Source organism: Coregonus lavaretus (assembly GCF_964263955.1).
Source record: "Coregonus lavaretus genome assembly, chromosome: 35".
Lineage (NCBI taxonomy): Eukaryota > Metazoa > Chordata > Actinopteri > Salmoniformes > Salmonidae > Coregonus > Coregonus lavaretus.
The window spans coordinates 4,483,084-4,501,070 of record NC_140022.1 but is presented as its reverse complement, the minus strand read 5'-3'; the positions used below and the strand labels follow the sequence as shown (position 1 = coordinate 4,501,070).

At 48.2% G+C, this 17,987-nt stretch overlaps 3 protein-coding genes across 3 annotated transcripts; 2 read left to right on the top strand and 1 right to left on the bottom strand.

Annotated features, from left to right (window-relative positions):
* Positions 1-10: 10 nt before the first annotated feature.
* On the top strand, positions 11-3,575 carry eef1b2 (eukaryotic translation elongation factor 1 beta 2). Its single transcript, XM_084152555.1, has 6 exons — positions 11-521; positions 1,232-1,354; positions 1,682-1,805; positions 2,436-2,502; positions 2,827-2,952; positions 3,351-3,575. The coding sequence occupies exons 1-6, from the start codon at positions 442-444 to the stop codon at positions 3,503-3,505; spliced, it is 675 nt and encodes a 224-aa protein (XP_084008681.1). The 5' UTR covers positions 11-441; the 3' UTR covers positions 3,506-3,575.
* Positions 3,576-4,737: 1,162 nt separating this feature from the next.
* Positions 4,738-9,981, top strand: zdbf2 (zinc finger, DBF-type containing 2). The gene is made up of 6 exons (XM_084152549.1): positions 4,738-4,808; positions 5,958-6,008; positions 6,202-6,253; positions 6,353-6,580; positions 6,690-7,976; positions 8,095-9,981. The coding sequence occupies exons 2-6, from the start codon at positions 5,972-5,974 to the stop codon at positions 9,455-9,457; spliced, it is 2,967 nt and encodes a 988-aa protein (XP_084008675.1). The 5' UTR covers positions 4,738-4,808; positions 5,958-5,971; the 3' UTR covers positions 9,458-9,981.
* A 137-nt stretch (positions 9,982-10,118) lies between these two features.
* On the bottom strand, positions 10,119-16,174 carry dytn (dystrotelin; the record flags this gene model as incomplete). Its single annotated transcript, XM_084152445.1, is given in 16 exon segments — positions 10,119-10,181; positions 10,183-10,289; positions 10,381-10,681; positions 10,733-10,873; positions 11,187-11,328; positions 11,603-11,655; positions 11,814-11,985; positions 12,097-12,233; positions 12,314-12,425; positions 13,897-14,060; positions 14,993-15,064; positions 15,189-15,280; positions 15,344-15,429; positions 15,514-15,715; positions 15,804-15,878; positions 16,143-16,174. Coding segments are annotated over 16 exon segments (1,938 nt in total). The 5' UTR covers positions 16,162-16,174.
* Between the last annotated feature and the right edge of the window lie 1,813 nt (positions 16,175-17,987).

Genomic DNA, 17,987 nt, shown 5'->3' with positions numbered 1-17,987 from the left:
GGAAAAAGTTAGTACTTCCGGTTTAAAGGCTTTCCTAGATGTTCGTGATTTTTGCGCTTTTACTGTTTAAATAACCCCTTTGATGTTTAATATATATATATTTTGAAATACATTAGCAAGCCATATTTTTATTTTTATCATATTATAACAGTATTGTTACGAGAGAGAGGAATGCTGATTGTATGCTGCATTTTGTGAGACTTTTTAATAAACTTGAAACAATCAAAACAATAATAGGATCTCTAACTTTGTAGCTGCAGTGTGGTGAAAGTGACATTGTTTTTAGAATGGAAGAAAATAACATTCCAAGGAGGGGACAAGGAGGTGGAGTCACACGGTTCGCGCCGTCACTGGTATAAAGTCCTCCTCGTGTTCCTCCTTCGTTCCTTCCCTCTTCCTGCACTCCACGTCTTGCTCGAGGTCTCAGAAGCATCTTGAACAATGGGCTTTGGCGATCTGAAAACCCCTGGCGGCCTCAAGGTCCTCAACGACTTTTTAGCCGACAAGAGCTACATCGAGGGGTTGGTAGACATTTTTACCAATTTTTGTTGTATATATCCAGTATCGACCTAGCTAGCCAGCCAATCAACGTCAACTATGGCGTCGCAGTTGGCAAGTTAGCTGTGTTAGCGACCTACTAGCTAGCGATCTAAACTTCGGGCGAAGTGCTTTACGGATTAGATTTTAAGTCATAGCTATTATACACATTTCGTCCTAAAGCAGACGCCAAACCCGAGGCTAGGTTTTGTGGCCGCCCATAGTAGGTAATGGTAGTGAATGCTCTTCCTTAACGTTAATTGCTAGCGAACTTTGAATGACGTGGACGGCTGCCTATGAACGTTGTGGAATGGAGGGAAGTCGACCTTTGGCGACTAGGTTCTCGGTGCGGAGATTGCAATGCACTGATGGCTCGGCTAGTAGGTTGTATTTATCATTTGATTTGAGCTTGGTGCACAATGTGAAGTTGTATGGTAGTTCAGTAAAAGGGCTAGGTAGCTCGTTAGTTAGCTATACAACTTGAGTGCAGTTTAGTGAGGCTCAGGTACTAAACGAGGGGTGTATTTTTGGGAATTGGAAGGTCCAGGATGTGCAGATAGTATTTTGGAACTTGCATGATGGCTCAAGTATGATATGAAATCACTGGAATCTGCTCTACATGACTTATATCCGCAAAGTGCTGAAGGCACAGATCTAGAATCCGCTTGTCTTAATTCTTTTTCTCCCTGTGCAGGTGGGTGCCCTCCCAGGCCGACGTGGCTGTGTTCGATGCAATCTCCTCAGCACCCTCCACAGACCTGTGCCACGCTCTGCGCTGGTACAACCACATCAAGTCATTCCAGAACAAGAAGGGCAGGTGAGTCCTGCACTATGATCACCAGTTAATCAAATGACTAGTTACCCCTTCACTACAGATCTAGGATTTGCGTGATGATTTCACACCATCTTTCGCCTGAGTGCCTGATGCACATCCTTTTATTACTGATGAATCTGGATCATAGATGTAGATAAGATGGGTGAATACATTAATTGGGATATCTGTCTAACTTGCCCTCCCTGCTTTCTCCCCACCCTCTCTTTACCCCCTTTTCTACTCACTGTTCCTCCCTGCCCTTTCTCTTTGTCCTCATCCCTTCTCCGTCCTACTAATTCTCCACCTTCCCTTTCTCTCTCCTCACTGCAGTCTGCCAGGAGTGAAGAAGCCCCTGGGCCAGTATGGTCCTGCCGGGGTGGAGGACAAGACTGCTGCAGCCGGAGACTCTAAGGATGACGACGATGACATGGACCTCTTCGGCTCTGACGAAGAGGTGACTGTTTCCTGTTTTGAATTCAATCAAATTTATTAATCCTCAGCGGGGTAACTGGATTTCTAGGTATCTATGTCAGACTCAGAGCCATAGATGTACAGAGCTATCCATGTTGGCCCCAAATGTTCTAGAACAATGGCGTTCTCATATGGGGATTTCAGTAATCTGACATTTAAAAATTAAGATGGGGCAATGTATTTTATATTGGGCGGCAGGTAGCTTAGTGGTTAAGAGCGTTGTGCCAGTAACCGAAAGGTCGCTGGTTCTAATCCCGAGCCGACTAGGTGAAAAATCTGTCGATGTGCCCTTAAGCAAGGCACTTAACCCTAATTGCTCCTGTAAGTCGCTCTGGATAAGAGCGTCTGCTAAATGACTAAAATGTATTTGTAGGATCTAACATGGCTGTCTGTTTTGAAATCAATTTCAGGCTGAGTTGGCTGAACTCTGTCAATCTATAGCTCCCTTCCCTGTTCCCCCTTGAGCTATGACTGGGTTATATGATGCTCTAACCCATCTTTCGGCTGATCTAGTGACGTACCACCTTTTAGTTTGATTGCCCCAGTGTCTCCCTACTGTTGGGTAGTGGCTGATCAGCTGACCCCACTAACCTTTGACCTCTCAACCCTGCAGGAGGACGCAGAGGCAGAAAAGCTGAAGGAGGAGAGAATCGCAGCTTACGCCGCGAAGAAGTCAAAGAGTACGTCACGCACACATACAGCCAACATTACACCTTGTGCAATGTAGACTAGTAAAGTCACAGCATAAAACACACCCTGCAATGTTGTGAAGGACAAGAGAACATTGCCCACATGCATGCACAAAACTGGCTATTCTATGATGATCCTAACACCATCTTTCGGCTGATTCGTGATGGACACCTTTTATGATCTGAGTACTGCCAGACTTTATCAAAGGTCATTGTGTGCCTGTTCGGTTGTTTTGAGGGGTTGATACTCACGGTCGGTTTGTCTGTCCTGTGCTCTTTGTTTGTTCTTTCTGTGTGCGCGTCTCTCCACCACAGAGCCCACACTCATCGCCAAGTCGTCCATCCTGCTTGATGTGAAGCCGTGGGATGACGAGACGGACATGGCCAAGCTGGAGGAGTGTGTTCGCAGCATCTCAATGGACGGCCTGCTCTGGGGACAGTGTAAGTATAGGGAGAAGGCACAACAGTGGAGGCTGGTGAAAGGATGACAGCTCATGGCGAAGGCTGCAATGGAACTGCAGTTTCTTTCCAGCCATTCACTAGGGCACAACCTAAGGACAGTGCAAAAGTTACCAGTGCTAGTATTTACTGCTGCAGGATAAGTTACAATGCAGCTGGTTCAGTGCTGCTTTGTCGTTCCCCCTGCACACAGAAACATGTTTCCTACTATCCCTGTCTGTCTGCACTCCACGGAAGGCAGGGACGCTTGGTCTCAAACACTTTTCCTGTAGGTCTTGCTCAATCTGTCATGGACTCTGCTCTTGTTTGAATGGGCGCCTTGGCTAGAATGTCTCTCCACCAAAACTGGTGTTGACATCTGTTCTCTTCTCCCCCTTCAGCCAAGCTGGTACCAGTGGGCTATGGCATCAAGAAGCTGCAGATCGGGTGTGTGGTGGAGGACGACAAGGTGGGAACAGACCAGCTGGAAGAACAGATCACAGCCTTCGAGGACTATGTCCAGTCTATGGATGTGGCTGCGTTCAACAAGATCTAAAACTCAAACACTTACCAACAAAGACACTGAGCACCTTGGAGCCGCAATAAAAAGCACTTCAGATGGAAAATGTTTGTCGCTAGTTGCATTCTGACAAAAGTTGTTCTGTCAGTGTCTTGTTTATGTAGCTTTTGAGGGAAGACTTGGGTGTTGGGGACAACTCGGATGGTGACTTGCATTCTCCATTGAGGGTGCTGAAATTGCTCTGCCATTTCCTGGTTGCTAAAACAAGCTGTGTAGATAGTCATTGTACCACCTAAACCGCTGTGAAATACATACTCAATAACATAAAAATATTGTATTTTCAGCTGTTTAATGGTAATGTACTAAACGGGAACCATAGAAATGGCGCCATTGGTTCGTTGGGCAAATTCTATTTAGAAAATGATTGGCTGTTTTGGGAGAAACGCCAAATGTAGTAGGTGGTAAACACCTGCTTAGATCTTATGTTCTGAGGCATCAGTTAACATAAATTATACAATGTAATAAGCACAAAGGCTTCATTCATAAAGGTCATGGTAACTGACTGCCATCTCATCAAAAGTATAAGATCTGAGACTTACCTCAGACATCATTTTCAGCGTTTTTCCAAAACACTTATTTCGCCGTAGGGATGGCTGAACGAACCCCAGTTAACTCGTTTTTGGAGCACAAGCTGGCGTGCTCTGAGTGACACATAACAATTATATGTGAATTTGGTCCGGTCGCCCAAAAAGTGACATTGCAGCAACTATTTATTCTGAAACGTTTGACCATAGAGATTAAGGGCATAGCTCAGATTCATTACAATTTGTAAGTCGCTCTGGATAAGAGCGTCTGCTAAATGATGTAAATTTCAAAACATTATTTACCCTTAAACTCAATTGAGCCTTGGGAGATGACAATTGGGTCATTAGACATGTTTCACAGAAGGGCAACCTGACGACCCGAGGTAAGAATGACTCAGTTGTATACCTTCCCGTTGAACGGTGTTGCAACAGCACAGTTCAATGGCTGTACCAAAAATAGCTGAATAAAGATTTCTTACTCGGGCCGTTTACATTGGATAGAACATAGTCACAGATCGATTCTGCTTACTTGGCAACTTAAGGGGGTCCCTCCCCTATAGACACAAATGCGAACGCAGCTGTCTGGTGTGCTTAGTTTGACTATGAACCAGCAACAATTTGCGAGAGGGATGTCTCGCTTCCTCTTCCGTAATCTGCGGTATGAATTCGTATCCGCCAAACCCGGTAACGTCACTTCTCCGGGAAGAGAAGAGCTAAATACGGATGCCGACAAGAACGAATGGAATAAAAAACAGGTGAAAAGGCGGGAAGGCATGTTTGTGTTCATACGGAAACTATAAACTCGTACAAATTGACAAGGGGTCTCTGCTGTATGGTATTTCTCTAGCATGCTGTTTTTAGTCCCGGAATCTCCCCGTGCAAGCATGGCTAGCTAACGTTAGTGAGGCTGCTACTACTAGCAAGCTAGTGTAACGAGATCAGCTATTTCCCAACTAAAACATTACTTGCTAGCTACCTAAAGCTATGTTATGTGTTTATTAATTATGCATATCAGTGTTGCAGATTTCAGTCATCCAGCTAGCTCCTTGCTGTAGAAGATCAATTGTGATTTCTTCTGAGAAAGCTAATCGAGGATAGCAGTAGGCCAAATTTCCTTTCTGTGGCTACGGTGTGTCCTCGTTCCAACCAATCACGGCGTAGTTAGCTGGTTAGTCACTTAAATTTCGCGCGAGCTGCAGATTTCCAATGGAATCCCACGCGCCGTGGAATAAAAAGCCTAAATGCAACATACAGATCTCAGGAGGCTTAAGCAATAACATTGGAATTGTAAACTAGCCAGCTAACTTTTATTGTTGTATCCTTATGGCAATGCTGGAAAAGCAAATAACTTCTGACAGGCCGCTTCCTTTAATTGTCATGTGTCACTACTTCAGTAGTTGGTCCAGAATCAGGTTGTACTTGGAGACGTAATCCTGAGTGGCGCAGTGGTCTAAGGCAGTGCTAACTGTGCCACTAGAGATCGATCCTGGTTCGAATCCAGGCTCTGTCGCAGCCGGCCGCGACCGGGAGACTCATGGGCGGCGCACAATTGGCCCAGCGTCGTCCAGGGTAGGGGAGGGAATGGTCGGCAGGGATGTAGCTCAGTTGATAGAGCATGGCGTTTGCAACGCCAGGGTTGTGGGTTTGATTCCCACGGGGGGTGGGCAGTATAAATATATATATATATATATGTATTCACTAACTGTAAGTCGCTCTGGATAAGAGCGTCTGCTAAATGACTAAAATGTAAATGTAGAAGCCAGCCTGAGACTGATGCTTCCCTGACTCCTCCCCCAGCGAGTGAGTTGGTTTCTGGTGTTTTGGATATTATTTATTTCACAAGTCACACAATTTTAATGTACAGGATACACTTTTATATTTTAGTCTCCTGTTTGTGTTTTCAGATGTAGGACACCAAATGCCTGCTGACGAGCAGTCTGCCCCCTCTGCTCAAGGTAAGTGGACAGAAAGTACTACTAGCCTACTCACATGCACAGTAGTTGAGCTTGCATGCGAGTGTGTATTGACTGAGTGTAAACGGCGTCAGTGTGCTACCTTAGCATACAACGCTGCCTCTATGAACTTGCCTCTGACTGGGCTTTAACCAGCTTATTATTAAGTTATTTTCTGTCTGTGTTTGTCTGACAGATGCAGAGCTGGGGCAGACAGATCCACAGAAGAAGGTGGACACTGTTAGCAGGTGAGTCAACAAACACCCACAGGGTTTATTTGTTGTGTTCGTGTTTTGGTTGGGCTGTGTTCACATCACAGTTGTGTTGTGGTCTCTTGTCTTCTCCAGGGGGGAGAGGGAGGAGGAGCAGCCCGGGCCTTCCAGAGTTCCTCCCCCAAGACAGGGTTACTGCAGCTGCTGCCAGATACTCTACAACAACGTGGAGCAGCACATCCTTAGCCCCAGACACAGGGAGGTGGTTCGTAGTGCTCGCACCCACGTCCCCTCTGGAAGCCTGATGGAGAGATTCCTATCGGACGTCATCCAGCATCACCCGCACCTCTACAACGACCCTTGGTAACACACACACACACAATCCTTTAACATAACCCTCTATCCCTCTCAGTATTATTTCTGTCAGCCCTAGTCTCTTTCCTCTGATTTACCTTTCTGTGTGTGTCTTAAGCCCCACCCACGATGACCTGCCGTCTCTGAGCAGCCCGCTGGTTCCGAGGGAGGAGCTATTGGATCTCTGCGCCAGCGATGATGACGGGGCGTCGCTCGGAACCCGAGAGCACATGCCCAGCTCTGACGACTGTTCCTGTCAGCTCCTTTACGTACAGGAAGCGGATGTTGCCTCGGAAACAAGGACCAGCCAACCAGAAGAAGGTAGAGGGGGAAAGGCGGGGTCAGAGAGGTTAACCCCAACTGCTCCAGACCAGGACACAAGACCAAGTTCTGGGGAAGGGACCCACTCGCACACACCTTCCCCTGACCACTTACCAACACACTCCACGAGACCTTGTAGCCAGAAGCAAACCCCTCCTCCGCTCCACCGGAAAGCACACAGGAAGACCAACCGGCGGAGAGGGAGAGGGAGCAACTCCTCCTATTCCTCCATCCATCCCCCCCGCTCCCCCGCTTCTCCACAGTTGTGTGCTACCCCAATGGATCAGAGAGACCAGAAAACACCAGAGAACCAGCCTCCCTCCAAGCCGAGGGACCGGACCCCAGACCCCAAGCCCCGGACAGTAAACACTGGCTGGGCCGCGTGGGCGGGGGTGCCCCCCTGGAGGCGGAGGGAGACCCAGAAGGAGCAGGCATTCTCCAGTGACCATTCCGACCCTGAGGGGGACACGATAGAGGAGGTGATCCAGAGATACTGCTACGGCCGCAGTCCCACACAACACCACCAGAGGGACCTTAACATATGGACAGGGGGGGAGAGAGGGGGGACAGGGGGGGAGAGAGGGGAGCCAGGGGGGGATATGGACAGCTTCCACCTTAGCCTCCCTGGCTCACTGGGAGTGGGTTTGGAATCAGAGGACAGTGAGGACTGGGACACCCCTGTGCAGGTGGCTATTGGGAGGGGGCAGGAGCGGAGGAAGGACACCCCTGTGGTAGTGGGCTTAAAGCAGGGTGGAGGGGAGCGAGAGGGCAGGGACCTGGCCTGTCTCATGGAGGTACAGGTGAACATGGAGGACCAGATGTACACCAGCCAGCTGGACTCTGCCCTCAACCCTGAGACTAGGACAGCGGGAGAGAGGGGGGAGACAGGGATGGGGGAGACAGAGGGAGAAATGGAGCTAAAGGTGGAGGAGATTCTCCCTGCACTCCCCCACATCCCTGTGTCCTTCCTGGGGAAGACGTGGACCCAGGTGCTGCTGGAGGACGAGCAGAAGGTGGAGAACATGGTTCGAGAGTTCCGAAAGGGAAGGTTCCTCTGCTACTTCGAAAGCGAATCCCTCGCCAGGTACGCACAGACGAGATTTTGACCTGACTCATCAGGATTATTTCTACATTATTGAAATCCACCAAACAGCTACTTTTTTCTCTCCTAATTTGTATATTTCTGATGATGTCATTCACAGGTACGGGAAGCGGAGCAGCAGCGATAAGGGGCGTGGCCAGAAAGAGGGGATGGAAGACAGGGGGTGGGTTCCCCTTGGTGACCATGACAATGACGACGACCCAGAATGCCACAAGAGTGGGAGGGAGGTGCTTAGGCGGAGGAAAGTTAGTAGGAGTTATCGCCTGGCGTCCAGGTGTCAGGTGGTCAAAGTGAGTCACGGGACACAGACTACAGCAACCGTCATCCCCACCATCCGACAGAGAACACTGGACCAGACAGGCACATCCCCGGACATCCTAACGCTGCCCTGTCAGGACCCCAGCGTTGACCAGAAGACCCCAGAGATAAAGACAAGGCTGTGCTCTCTCCGCCTGCCTGCCTCCTACTCCCGCATCATGACCCCCCTGCAGCCCAAAACCACCCTGGTCTATGTCCTCTCCTCCCCCGAAACTCCTTCCTTCGACCCCAAGCCCCGCCTCAGACCCATCGCAAGGGGCAACCGTGGCAGGAAGAGGTCATGTGACGGGGGTGAAAGCGACGTGGGGGCCAAGGTCAAATACAAAAGGGTTCCTTTGAGGTACTATGACCCTGCCACCCACCGCATTCTGAAGACCCCCCCCAAGGGCTTAAACCTCACCCCCTCCTCCTCTGGCCTCCCCAGACCCCCCCAGTCCCACGTGGTCAGACAACTGTTCAGGAGCCTGAGTCCAGACATCAATACAGAGAGACAGGGGGGAGAGGCGGGGAGAGATGGGTTGGGGGGAAGGAGGAGGGGTCGTAGCGGGGGCAGTGTGGCGTCAGGCTCGCTCTTCGAGGCAGGGGGGTCATTTGGGGCTAAAGGTCAGGGTTCATCTGTGGCAGGGTCATCTGTGAACACGCCCTTCAGCCAGTCCTCTCTGTCCAATAGCAGCCGATTCCTACTGAGCACGCTCTCTCCCGACACAAACTCTAACCCCGAAGTGACCCAGAGCCGGAGTGGGGGTCGAGGAGGAGGGGGACGGAAGTTAAAAACGGACCGACCTCTAACCCCTGAGAAAGGCCACTCTCCTCCATACAGGCCTTGGACAAGAGGGGGTAGGAGAGAGCGACTACCAGCAACACGCAGCTCAAAAAGGGGGCGACCACCTCAAATCAGCCCTCCCCCTAAACCTCCACCACCCCAGGACCTCTCTCCCACAGTCAAGCCCAGGAAAGGGCCCTCGAGACGGGTCGCAGAGAGTAAGAAACTCCCCAGGCCCAAAAGCCCAGCCAAGGCCTCAGCTCAGAGAGTGCCTTCGACCCCTCTGAAACAGGCCATCAGAACACCAAGCCGCCGGTCGTCCCCCCGACAAACCCCTGCTCCACTGCCCAACCGAACACTGAGGAGGAGAGTGAGGAGATGACGGGATGCATCTCAACAGTGGCTTCCTTTCCTTGTCTCCTTTCCTCCAGCTGCACTGACATGAAATAACATGGGCGTGTTTAGCAGGGTGAATGTTCATAATGTAGCAGATACAAATGTTATTACTTCACATGATAAGAGAGCTATGTCTGCTCCATTTCATTACAATTCTACCTGAAGCCGGTGAATGTTTCCAGATTGCTTTCTCCTGTCCTGTTTTCAGTGCAGATGAAGGAGAGGAGATGAGCATCTATTGAGATGGACCCTGGTTCTCTGAAGAGACTGGGTGAGAGAGAATGTAGAAAGGTGGAGGAGAGATTGCCTCTTCCTCCCTCCTCCGCTTCCCATGTTTTGCACAGAAACCAGCAGCAGAAGAGTTAGCAGGATGTTTTCTAGCTGTCTGTTTTGTCATGGTGGTGGTTGTGTTCTCAGTTTTTTTTTTACAATCAGGATATTTTTTAAAGTTTATAATGGCTTTTTTGTGAAAAGGCATTGTTTATTTAATAAATAATGTACATGAATTATAACATTCTGTCATAGGTTTCTTTAATGAAAGAGCAGAACCATTTCAGGACAACTGTACTTCATACAAATATCAGTTTCATATCTATTACACAGGAAAGTATGGAATTTACACAACTCACATCATCAGGCGTCAAAGTCTAGGGAAGCCTTCTGGATACATGCTCTGGCCTGTGGTTGTGTGGGAGGATGGGACATGAATTGTGTGTGCGAGTTTGGGACAGAGTGTGTGTTCACTGCAGAGACGAGATGACACACAGAGTCCCCCACTTCCTCTGCAGCCTCCAACAACCCCAACTCCCGTCTGCAGCCTGGAGAAACAGACTCATACCTTAATACACACACACACACACAGGTGTAGTAGTGTTTGTGCAGGACGATAGAGCTCACCCGTAAACTCACCTGTATGTGTGTGAGTGTGTAGCGACAGCTCACTTATTAGTCGTTGCACCAGCTCACACAGTTGCTCCTCCTCCACTAAACTACACATCCCAGAATACTCCTCTTCAGAGACACGCTGGTCTTTCATCGGCCCAGTGACCTGCCCATCACAGGGCTGTGGGTTAGAGGTAATTCTCCCGTGCATTGTGGGAGTATGAGTCTGCTCCTCATCATCATCATCACCTCTCTGTTCTTCTGTCTTCATCTCATCCCTCTGCATCTTCTCTGTGTAACATTCTTCCTCCTCTTCCCTCTCCTCCTCCTCCTCTTCCCTCTCCTCCTCCCCTTCTCTCTCCTTCTCCCCTTCTCTCTCTCTTTCTCTCGATCCAGAGGACGATGCAGAGCTCTGGGACTCTACGGGAGAGGCTATGTCTCTCTCTGGCCTGTAGTTAGCATGTGGCATGACATCAGCATGTGGCATGACATCAGCATGTGTCCCTGACATGCTTAGAGCCTGTTGAAAGGAAGAAGGACATTTTAGCACATCGAGTCAGGCCTGTAGTCTGAGGTGTGTGTGTGTGTGTGTCTATCTGTGAGAGCATGTCCTGCAGTCTGAGGTGTGTGTGTGTGTGTGTCTATCTGTGAGAGCATGTCCTGCAGTCTGAGATGTGTGTGTGTCTACCTGTGAGAGCATGTCCTGCAGTCTGAGGTGTGTGTGTGTGTGTGTCTATCTGTGAGAGCATGTCCTGCAGTCTGAGGTGTGTGTGTGTGTGTCTATCTGTGAGAGCATGTCCTGCAGTCTGAGGTGTGTGTGTAAGTGTGTCTACCTGTGAGAGCATGTCCTGCAGTCTGAGGTTGTGTCGTCTCAGAGTCTCCATGTTGGCCTCCATCTCACAGCAGCGGTCCTCCAGCGAGCCCTGCTCCGATTGGACCGCTACCCTCCACACCTGCAGCTCCCTCTCCAGCAGCCTAGACACACACACACACGTGTAATGAGCATCACCCAGGCTATAGGTTAGGAGGTTAGAACGCTACAGTGATTGAAGATCACCCAGGCTATAGGTTAGGAGGTTAGAATGCTACAGTGATTGAGCATCACCCAGGCTATAGGTTAGGAGGTTAGAATGCTACAGTGATTGAGGATCACCCAGGCTATGGGTTAGGAGGTTAGAATGCTACAGTGATTGAGGATCACCCAGGCTATAGGTTAGGAGGTTAGAATGCTACAGTGATTGAGGATCACCATTTGTCCCTCTGCAGGTCCCTGATGTCCTTAATGAGGACAGAGTCTCTCCTCTGGGGACAGAAACAACACAGACATGAATCAATAGAGGATCTAGTGGAGCGTATCAATAATCTTCTGATGATTAATTTAGCATAAATCTGAACCATACTGAAAATCCACTCGGCTGAGAGGTGAGGTGTAAAGGGTGGGGGGTGAGGTGAAAGGTCACCTGTGGCTGTGCTTCCTCCTGCTCTTCCTCAGTCTGTAGGGCTTTAGATGCCTTCCTGATCCTGACAGATGGGGGCGTGGCCAGCGGTTGGGGAGGATTATAGAGAGGGGCTCTGTCGTCAGGGGGTGTGTCCTCAGCGGCAGACTGATGTGAAGGGTCAGGGGTGGTGAAGCTGTAAGCAAAGAAAATACAATGAAAACATGTATTACTCTTTTTTAAAAACTAAAACAAACGTTTTTCTTCTCTTCTGGTGTACACACAGGTCCATCTCTGATTGGTCTACCTGGTCTGCGGCTCCCCTCGTGACTCCGCCCTGATTAGGCCCCTTCTCCTCTCTGCCTCCCTGTGTGTGTATCGCCATGGTAACAAGGCGTGGTGGGCGCTGTATGCTAATGAGGCTAGGGATTCTTTCCAGGATGGCTGGATACGAAACACAACTGTCAGTCACAAGAGTGTGTGTATGTGTGTATGTGTGTGTGTATGTGTATGTGTGCATGTACCTGAGTGCAGTGCTCCAGCACTGGGTGGGAGCTCTTGTGTTTCTTTGTGTGTCTCTCTGTCAGGAAGCAGGTTTGGCACAGATGAATGTTGACACACTTCATACAGCGATACCTACAACACAGAGAGAGAGAGAGTCTGAGACACTTCATACAGCGATACCTACAACACAGAGAGAGAGAGAGTCTGAGACACACTTCATACAGCGATACCTACAACACAGAGAGAGAGAGAGAGAGTCTGAGACACACTTCATACAGCGATACCTACAACACAGAGAGAGAGAGAGTCTGAGACACACTTCATACAGCGATACCTACAACACAGAGAGAGAGAGAGTCTGAGACACTTCATACAGCGATACCTACAACACAGAGAGAGAGAGAGTCTGAGACACACTTCATACAGCGATACCTACAACACAGAGAGAGAGAGAGTCTGAGACATACTTCATACAGCGATACCTACAACACAGAGAGAGAGAGAGAGTCTGAGACACACTTCATACAGCGATACCTACAACACAGAGAGAGAGAGAGAGTCTGAGACACACTTCATACAGCGATACCTACAACACAGAGAGAGAGAGAGAGAGAGAGTCTGAGACACACTTCATACAGCGATACCTACAACACAGAGAGAGAGAGAGTCTGAGACACACTTCATACAGCGATACCTACAACACAGAGAGAGAGAGAGAGAGAGAGTCTGAGACACACTTCATACAGCGATACCTACAACACAGAGAGAGAGAGAGTCTGAGACACACTTCATACAGCGATACCTACAACACAGAGAGAGAGAGAGTCTGAGACACACTTCATACAGCGATACCTACAACACAGAGAGAGAGAGAGAGAGAGAGAGTCTGAGACACACTTCATACAGCAATACCTACAACACAGAGAGAGAGAGAGTCTGAGACACCCTTCATACAGCGATACCTACAACACAGAGAGAGAGAGAGAGTCTGAGACACACTTCATACAGCGATACCTACAACACAGAGAGAGAGAGAGAGTCTGAGACACACTTCATACAGCGATACCTACAACACAGAGAGAGAGAGAGAGAGAGAGAGTCTGAGACACACTTCATACAGCGATACCTACAACACAGAGAGAGAGAGAGTCTGAGACACACTTCATACAGCGATACCTACAACACAGAGAGAGAGAGAGAGAGAGTCTGAGACACACTTCATACAGCGATACCTACAACACAGAGAGAGAGAGAGTCTGAGACACACTTCATACAGCGATACCTACAACACAGAGAGAGAGAGAGTCTGAGACACACTTCATACAGCGATACCTACAACACAGAGAGAGAGAGAGAGAGAGAGAGTCTGAGACACACTTCATACAGCAATACCTACAACACAGAGAGAGAGAGAGTCTGAGATACACACACACATCAATACACAGACACAGTCACACATCACGCAGTGATACCTACAACAAACACAGAGAGTCTGAGACATACACATAAACACACACACACATTACACAGACACACACCACACAGACACTCACACATCATGCAGCAAAATACCTACAAATGGCGCACACAAACAGACACACACCTGAGTCCAGTGATGGGGTAGGCCTTGCAGGTGTGGCAGCGTACGGAGTGTGTGACGTTCTCGCTGACTGACAGGCGGTACAGGATGGGGAGCCACAGCAACAGACAGGGCTCACACTGCAGCCATGAGAGGACATGCTCCTCACACACACACGCACTCAGCACCTACACACACACACACACACACACACACACCAATTAAATGTACACGCCTTTAGCATCTATGCACAACTGCTGATTATTTACATAAACGCTCATCATCTACATGTGATTACAGTAGTAAATGAGGACTATACCCTATCAAAAAGAATGAAGAAAGAAAATAATAATGTATTCTCCTAACCCTATTCTCCTAACCCTATTGTCCTAACACTAACCCTATTGTCCTAACCCTAACCCTATTCTCCTAACCCTGACCAGGTTCTCCTGACCCTGTTCTCCTAACCCTAACCTTGTTCACCTGTCAACAGGATGGATCATTTAGTCACAGATGCTGTGATCAAGGGAACGTATCTAAAGATGGGTCAAACTCGAAACATTTAGTCAAAAATAAATACATTTAAAAAAGGAGGGGTGTGAGAGTGGTGTTGTAAACTCCTGTTGTGAACTCATGGGTAAAGAATGTCTCCTCCTGTTGTGAACTCATGGGTAAACAATGTATCCTCCTGTTGTGAACTCATGGGTAAAGAATGTCTCCTCCTGTTGTGAACTCATGGGTAAACAATGTCTCCTCCTGTTGTGAACTCATGGGTAAAGAATGTCTTCTCCGTGCTTCTACACCTGCATTACTAGCTGTTTGGGGTTTTAGGCTGGGTTTCTGTACAGCACTTCGAGATATTAGCTGATGTAAGAAGGGCTATATAAAATAAAATTGAAAAATTGAAAATTGAAATTTAGTCACCCCCTAACCCCATGACCAAACCCCCCTAACCCCGTGACCATCCCCCCCTAACCCCATGACCAACCCCCCCAACCCCATGACCAAACCCCCCTAACCCCATGACCATTATCAGTACACATTAAGTCATAGGTCATAAATCATTCTTTTTGACAGGGGATGATACTCATTTGCTACTGACAATCACACACACACTTACCCCACTGAAGCAGGAACGAACGGCTGTCTCAGCTGAGCCAAACACATGGTTCTCCTGCACTACAGCCGGCACCTACACACACACACACACACACATACACACACACACACACACATACAGACACAGGCTAGACCGTGATAATCTTGTGAGGTAGTACTCAGGTGTGTGTGTCTGTGTCGCTGTGTGTGTCTCTAACCTGGCTGAGGTCTTGCAGTAGGACTCTGAGACCACTCCTGCTCACCGTGCCACTCTCTCTCCCACTGCACCTCTCTGCCAGACGAACCAGAGCTGCAACACACACAGGGAATGAACACAGAGTGTATGTCGTGTGTGTGTGTGTGTGTTACTTACCCTTGTGTTTGGCTGAGAGTGTGTCTGCTGAGAGAGAGATGAGAGCAGCTTCAACTGACCTGCGACAGACAGTGCCAGTCTGTCCCCTGGGGAAGACATACACCCTTTAGTTTACAGACGCAGTGTGTGTTTGAACAGTAGTGTGTGTGTGTTTGTGTGTGTGTCCTCACCGGTCATACAGTCTGTACAGCAGTCTGCAAGTCTGTTCTGGCGCCTCTGCTGACACCTGACCAGGTACTTCCTGTGACACGCTTTGGAACATCCTGTTTATGCCCTGCATCACTTCCTGTTCACTAAGCCCCGCCCTAGGGTCCCCGGCTCCTCCCAGAGAGCGCAGGGCTGGGATGAGCTCCCGCAGTGTCACAACATGCACTGTAACACACATTCAGAGCATTACAAACATACACTGTAACAGATTACACACATCTAAAAAGCATTTAATTTAAACACACACACTCACTATGGCAGAGTTTCTGTAAGGAGCGGAGCTTCATTGCAGTGCGGTACACAGCAGGACGCACTTCATTCAACCCCTCTGAAAAGAACACACACAAAAGGAGGTTTGGAACACAGGTAACACACAGAATACTGAGGTAGAACACATAATATAGAACTAGAACACTAGAGTTAGAACATAGAGCATGGACCACAGAACTAGACATAGCTTGGGACAAGGCCATATATGTAGATATCGTAATACATGGGTAGGGCACACAATGCACAACAAGAGATAAAACAGAATAGAATAGAGTCCTTTACTGAATGTGACCCTCTGAGCTCTAACGTAGAACTTACTCACCAATGCTGTCCAGATCCATCAGGGTATCACGCTTGTACCTGAGTAAAGAGTGATAAAGGTCATTTACACACATAACATTACAAGGAGTAGGGCTTATACTGTAGTAACTTTACCTTACTTAACTTTATTGTATTTTGTAATTGGACTTACTGTATTTTGTAATTAAACGTATTGTATTTTGTAATTGAACTTACTGTATTTTGTAATTTAACTTACTTTACTTACTGTATTATAGTTACTTTAGTAGCCTAACGTTTCCCACGGCACAACAGCGCCATCTCTCTATTTTTTCCAAAATACAGATGGACACATGATTGGACAAGAAAGCTGTCAGATGGTAAGATCTGGGACCGGATTTAGATTTGTTGTTAGCCAACCGGATTAATTGATCGGAGAGAAAAGAAGGCGCGAGAGACATGTATGCAGGCGGACGTAGGAGGAATCATGAAACAAGAACAGGAATATTAGGACAGGGATACAGAAACTTTGATTTCTGAGGAGGAATGGAGGTGGAAAGAGAGGAAGAAAAGGTGGAAGAGAGGAAGAAGAGAGGAAGAAGAGGTGGAAGAGAGGAAGAAGAGAGGAAGAAGAGGTGGAAGAGAGGAAGAAGAGAGGAAGAAGAGGTGGAAGAGAGGAAGAAGAGAGGAAGAAGAGGTGGAAGAGAGGAAGAAGAGAGGAAGAAGAGGTGGAAGAGAGGAAGAAGTGAGGAAGAAGAGGTGGAAGAGAGGAAGAAGAGGTGGAAGAGAGGAAGAAGAGGTGGAAGAGAGGAAGAAGAGGAAGAAGAGGTGGAAGAGAGGAAGAAGAGGTGGAAGAGAATGAGGAAAGCAGAGGTTGCATTTGAATCTGAGGAAGGTGGCGATGCAAATGGAGATGGGGCGTGGAAGTGAGCCGTGCACCAGACCGAGTTCTGGAGGGGAAATGGAAGTGAATGTTAAGAGATAAGAGAAGTGGAAGGTGTGGTGAAGAGCTTGGAACCCGAGCTTGGCATTGTTGGACATGATAAACAAGAATCTGGTTAAATAGAAGTGACATTTTTTGGAGAAAGTGGATCCATTTGTGGTTTCAGGGTGGGTGAGAAAGCAGTTGGCTGCAGTTGAATCAGTGAAGGTAACCTGTAGTGGACTTGTGATATTTGTTTGTGTTTCTTCTGACCAGAGGGTGCAGGCGCTCCGTGTCACGTAACTTGGGTCAAGATCTGATCTTGCTTTGCTCTTAGGAACAGGGCACCATTGAAAGGAATGATTTCTGGGGTAGCGTTAAGTGTGGAGTTGGAGCAATTGAAGTTGAAGTTGAAGATTCCTGGTGTTTGTTACGCCAACCGTTTGGTGCGACACAGACCCGGTGGGGAGCTTGGTGAAACAGAGGAGTCTTTCAGTCCTTCTGAGTTTTGAGTCAGTGTCTTTAACCGACAAAGTCATGTTAGGATATATCAGTTATCTTGTTCGAGTTTTTGTGCCAAATCCATTGCGCTGTTTCAGGTGCAACGCTTATGGTCATGTCACAGCAGAGTGTAGGAGGGAGATTTGAAGATGTGGGAAGTGTGCATGAGGACAGGAAAGAGGCAGGTTGAGGTGGCCAGAGTCAGAGTAGTGCAGAATGTGTCTTATGCCGAGGTAGAGGGAGATAGGGTGAGGGATCCTGAGAGGATACCAGTGAGTAGTACATGTGTGCCAGCACAGAGGGATAGGCCAACAAGTTATTTATGTTTCAGTAAGGTTGGCTTATTAGCTTTCATAGCAATGGTTATCAACTGTACCGCAGAAATGGAACGTAAATCACAGAAAATAGATGTTGTGGTGGCAGCTGCAGAGAAGTATTTGGGTATGCGAGATTTGACTTCAGAAG